Genomic DNA, 5,367 nt, shown 5'->3' with positions numbered 1-5,367 from the left:
CCACACCTTCAGAGAGTGTGCTACTTTCTGGGTTAGAGATATACAAGGAGGACGTGGAAACCGTTCAACCAAATTCCATGATAACTGACACAATAGCTCTGTTTTTGTTCAAGTAAGTAATGTGACATTTCATAATAATTAATTATATTTATTTTGTTCAACACTATCAAGAAAGTATGGTCAATAAAAGCTGATGAATGATAAATTGCTTGCATAATTACATAATAATACTTCCTACTTTTAATGTATGAATTAAAAGCCAGTATGAATAAGAACAAGTTGGTATCTGGTTTCAGGCAACTACCCCAGTGTTATCCTATTGTCAGTACATTTTTCTATACCACTTTATGTGGGGAGCAGGATGTTAATCAAACAACCTCCAGGTAATAATAATGGACGTTCAAACAGTGCTTGGAATGAATATTTCATGCTGATATGATAACAATGACTGCTTTATTTGTATGGAGCAACACACATTTCTTATGCAATGGGTGAAAACTGTTCATGACTCACACTTCAACAATTTCTTTTAGAATTGTTCGCCAGAAATCAGCAGAGAAGTTTTTCAAGGCAAATCTCCTGAACAGTGGATATGTGATTATTCCAATCAACAGAAGGTCAGAAATACTGTTCCTCCATGTTTATTGAGAATAAAACTTCAGTTATCCTGACAGCTACAATGAAGAAACTGACTGAGATAGTAACGAAGTTTTATTTTTTTCAGTTTGCATTGGCTCGTCGCTGTATTGACCCCATGGTGAGCATTCTTAGCATATAATTTGATTAAGAAATAATTTCAGTGTTTGTACCTGCAGTATATCTTATTCACTGGGGTTTACACTGAAACAAAGAAATGTTGATTCGTTTCAAGGCACCTACTGATAATGGACTCCTTGACATGGGATATCAATACAAGGCATGCCGAAATAGACAATATCAACAGGTACGTACAGCAGTGTACTAATAATTATTATTACTGTCAGCTAGTGGATAAGGTAACATAAAATGGTAATTTGTTACTGATGTCACGTTTGTGCTAACCACTTTTTTTTTAACAGGTTCTTGGATCACCTAAGTGCAGCTAGTGCTATACCCTCCAAGACAAGCCAGCGGACACCGCATGTGCTTAAGGTAATGAAAATGTTGGATGAAAATATCACTGTTACTACTGTTTCCTTGTAGATCTAGATCTGCTAATTGAGAATTAAAGTCTGAAATTTTAAAATGAATCATGCTCCTAACATTGCCCACTTCATGACATAATTCCAGGTACCACAACAGTTGGCAGGAAGCAACAATTGTGGATTTCACATGTTCATGTTTATTGACCAATTTTTACAGGTACATAATTTGGAGAAAAATTGATGTAAAAAATAATGTAAATAAATTTCCAGAGTAATTTTTTTGATTTCTCTAGATTTGCAATCATGGAATTCATGTTGTATTAAATCCCATAGGATCTGCCAGAGTATGAAAGTGATCCCAATGGATATGTCAAGGTCGAACATCTGTGGTTTGACCCTGGAGACGCTGAAACGAAGAGAACATTAACAAGAACTTTCCTAGAAGCTTTATTTGTAAAGAAATGAACACTTTAAGAAATGGCCTATGCAGTATTTAAGATTAAACCTTGGCCTATTCTCTATTTGAACTTGCCTTAATTATTGATGGTTGTAAATTTACAAGTATTGCACAGACAGAAACAGCACAGCTAATATATGGTTTGCATGTAAGGGGAATAACTCCCCGTAGAAAAGTGAACAATTTTAGGCGTCTTATCATCCGCTCAATATGAACCCTTGCAGTTGCAACTCGTCTTGTAGCAGTTGATGCTCGGGCAGATACATTATTTTTGCGCATGATTGGAGGTGCGATTAGTTCTGTGTTGTGCAAGGCTAAAAAATCTTGTATGTTGAAGCCTTTATCAGCCATTACAGCATCGCCTGGCTGTAGTTTTGCTAGAAAACCACTTGCATTTACTATCTCTTTGTCACTTATACTTCCACTGTATAATTTGGACACAAAATTAAAATGCAAAATGGGGGACATTGAAATAAGTAGCTTAAATGTGTTTGAGGACTTGTATTGACTGTAGGTGGATCTTTGACTGGATGGCTTACAAGGTTTCTCAACATAAAATTCAGTACAATCTATTATCGCTCTCACATTCTTAAACCTGTTCTTTTTGAAGCAACTTGGTCTAGGTATGCCAATCAATTCTTGTTTTGTTGAGAAGGGTAAAAGAAATCTCAACTCCTTTTCGAGAAATATAATCCATGTAATAAATATTCTGCTTCCAGACCCTTTGGTGATGCCAAATATATCACAATGCATTTCCAAACTTGGGTTCCTTCTAAGCCTCACAAGGGTGAACACAAATTGCTCTTTACTGGTTAGGTTCGACAGCTCTTGTCTTTTCTGAAGAAAATAAAAACAAGCGAAAACGACACATCAAGTGTAAAGTGGCAATCATACATTTTTACTTGTTAAGAAGTAAACCATCTGACTGTAGATAAGTTTTCTTCTCATGGTTATTATTGGGACTGTACAAATTATACATACTGATAATTTTAAGTACCTTCAAATACTTTTCCTGGATCTTTCCTGTTTTAGTTTTTAGTGTACCCTTCCAGGTGTTCATCCGCTCACTCTTTTCTTTGATTTCACTGTAAATCATCTCAAGACATTCCTTTGTCATACCTATAACATATTAAAAATATCGTCCTGACAAAATGATTGAGAGGGACTCTTGGAGGAAAGTTTACATCACACAGCCGAGATTAGAAAGTCATGCTTATCTTAGCTGCGCCGCTTACATTTTGTCATCCTTTGATTGCCTATAATTACAATTTAGTTTGTGTACCTGTGTAGTGGTAGGTTTTCTGTGGGTCCATTACTTTCGCCATAAATAAAAACTTCATCAGTTTGTTCCTGCCTGCAGTCTAATTGAAAAAAAGGTTATACGCTCAAAATGAAAAATGAAAGCACTCGTGAAAATATATTCTTTGGTAGAAAATATTCCATGGTTTATTACTAACTTGCGTGCTGCATTGTTTGAGTAATTTTTTATCTGTCTGTGTGCTTCGGTTAACGTGGAAGTCCACCGGTTCTGGAAAAGTTTGATCGAGTTGTTCAGCTGTGCTCGGTTCAGGAAACTCGTCAGTTTGCTCGTGTTCTTCTGCATGTGTGACTGGCTCTACAGCTAAGGTCAGATCCAAAAGTGCTTTGGCAGCTGCATGCTCTTCGTTTGATTTACCCGTGTGGCGATGAAGCGTTAACAGAGTTTTTGCGGCTGACCGTTCAAGGCAAATTTTCTTCCCCCTCTCTCTGACTATATCTCGTTCACCAGATACCTTTCGTTTTCTATTGAGTCGCGACACCTATGCACGATATAAAATTAAAGTTCAAACAACCAGTAACATTAAATAACACTTTCAAAACAAGTTAACTTACTCTTTCTTTGCTTGCCACAGCAGATATTGGATCTGGATCCTCGAGTGTTGGACCGTTACCTCCGACAAAGTGTAAACTACAAACGTAACTGTCCTTCGTACACACAAACGAGTCACCGCGATGACAAGCCATTATCCACTTTTTCCTTCTCTCGCTTTCCCTAACTTCGCCGGGAAAATGAAAAAACTTGATCGGATCGCCCTTCGCATTTCTTACCCACGATTTAGGGTACCGGGAGTCGTTTTTACAAGTACCATAAGCACATCTTTTAGTCGTGACCATTCTGCGACTCGGCGCTCGTCCCAGATAACAAATTATGACTTCTGTCACTGAAGCAGCATGTAAACACAATCAAATCACGTTCAATCTTTTTTATTAATGACCTTAAATTTTAACACATGAAGGTATTCATTGTAATATAATGTGAGGAACACATTTCGTTTCCTTCCGACGAGTATCAGAATCGAAAATTATGTGGGCAAACCCTATTAAACTCACCCCCGTAAGCTTAAATCCTGTCGAAATAGGAGTGTAAAACTATTAAGTCCCGCGCAGAATCCTAATAGCGTATCCGTTGCATCATTTGAAAGTCCCACGCAAAAAAGAGACCGAAATTTTATGACTTTTATGTACATTTCTCCACTCCGTCTCACTATATGTCCTTATGTCCGATCTGCTCGAATGTCCGAACTTTCGAGCTTTGTTTACATCAAAAGTCACGTGACACTACACGTGAAAGCTGACGCTCAAAAGGTGAATTTAGAACTGGTTCCCCTAAGGGGTCAGATTTCTTTAGCCTACATCCAGAAAACAAGATTCTGTTACCTTTAAGGGTTGTTTAAAAAAAAAACCCTCCTCAGCAAACTGCATCCTCATGTTTGGATTCTCATAACATTGATTTAATGACTTTAACAATATTATGCAAATTTGTTCTACAATAATACTCAAATACCATAAAAGTATTTTTAACCTATAAAAGTATTTTTAACCTAACTCTTTTGCAAAGTTTACTCCATGAGCCACCAGCTTCAACTTTGATACTTTGTTCTAAAAGCCAAAGCCATTGTATAGCAATGGTGGAGGTGATGATTAGTCACTTTGTTTTGGTTCAAATGAAGAAAGAAAGTCAAAGTAATGATCGCACTTTAACCCTTTCACCCCTAAACCGGCCATACTTGGTTGGTATTTTACTCTGTCTAAAGCCAGAGTATTTTGCTCTGTCTAACACCAGACGATTTTACTCGTCAATGGGGAACCCCATAGTGTCAACAGTCTTACAGTACTTCTCAACATAAAGAAAATGAATTCTGTGGACTTGAACATTCTTAAAAAGAAATGCCGTATATTCCAAATATGGTTGCGTAAACTCTTCAAGATTTACCTGCTTCAGGAACTTCAAATCAATGAATATTTTGAATATTTTTCCTGAACTCCTGAAAACTTTGTACACTTTTTAATGGTTTGCCCTTTAAAAGTAACACTCAGAAATAATCCAAATACAACTGAGGCTGTTTTGCATTATCTACAAGACAAGACAACAATATCCTTTATTCAAACACAATCAATAGTTAAGCAATAACACATGCTTGTGGGGTCATGTGCTAGCTATAATAAAGATACACTACAGGAAATAAAAGCTTAAAACTAACTATGTGACAGACATAGGATATCTACACATAAGGGATAAGAAAAATAAATCAATTGCTATCCAAAATATCATATTGCAAATAAACAAAAAGGTAATGGTTGATTGACAAGTTCCTTGTGCAAAATCGTAGAGCAGGACCAAGATGAGAAGTTATGATAAAAACTTTAAACATATTTTTTACCAAAATTATTTTACTGCCATCAACCCCAATGAAACCTTTTGCATGGGACACTGTTTCTAGCTGCAGCTTCAAATCACATAATATA

At 36.5% G+C, this 5,367-nt stretch overlaps 1 protein-coding gene across 1 annotated transcript; it reads right to left on the bottom strand.

The window, feature by feature from the left end:
- Nucleotides 1-1,635: 1,635 nt before the first annotated feature.
- LOC138013116 (uncharacterized) lies at nucleotides 1,636-3,585 on the bottom strand. Its single transcript, XM_068860097.1, has 5 exons — nucleotides 3,454-3,585; nucleotides 3,039-3,380; nucleotides 2,864-2,942; nucleotides 2,579-2,700; nucleotides 1,636-2,418 (listed from the first exon to the last, which is right to left on the bottom strand). The coding sequence occupies exons 1-5, from the start codon at nucleotides 3,583-3,585 to the stop codon at nucleotides 1,636-1,638; spliced, it is 1,458 nt and encodes a 485-aa protein (XP_068716198.1).
- Between the last annotated feature and the right edge of the window lie 1,782 nt (nucleotides 3,586-5,367).

Source organism: Montipora foliosa, chromosome 1 (assembly GCF_036669935.1).
Source record: "Montipora foliosa isolate CH-2021 chromosome 1, ASM3666993v2, whole genome shotgun sequence".
NCBI classification, from domain to species: domain Eukaryota; kingdom Metazoa; phylum Cnidaria; class Anthozoa; order Scleractinia; family Acroporidae; genus Montipora; species Montipora foliosa.
Note: the sequence above shows the minus strand (reverse complement) of the source record. Positions and strands in the feature narration are given on the sequence as shown.

Coding starts and splice junctions, on each gene's coding strand:
- LOC138013116 (XM_068860097.1), bottom strand. CDS start 3,585: ATGGCTTGTCATCGCGGTGACTCGTTTGTGTGTACGAAGGACAGTTAC. Junction 3,381..3,453: donor CTGTGGCAAGCAAAGAAAGA/GTAAGTTAACTT, acceptor TATCGTGCATAG/GTGTCGCGACTCAATAGAAA. Junction 2,419..2,578: donor TCCAGGAAAAGTATTTGAAG/GTACTTAAAATT, acceptor TATTTTCTTCAG/AAAAGACAAGAGCTGTCGAA.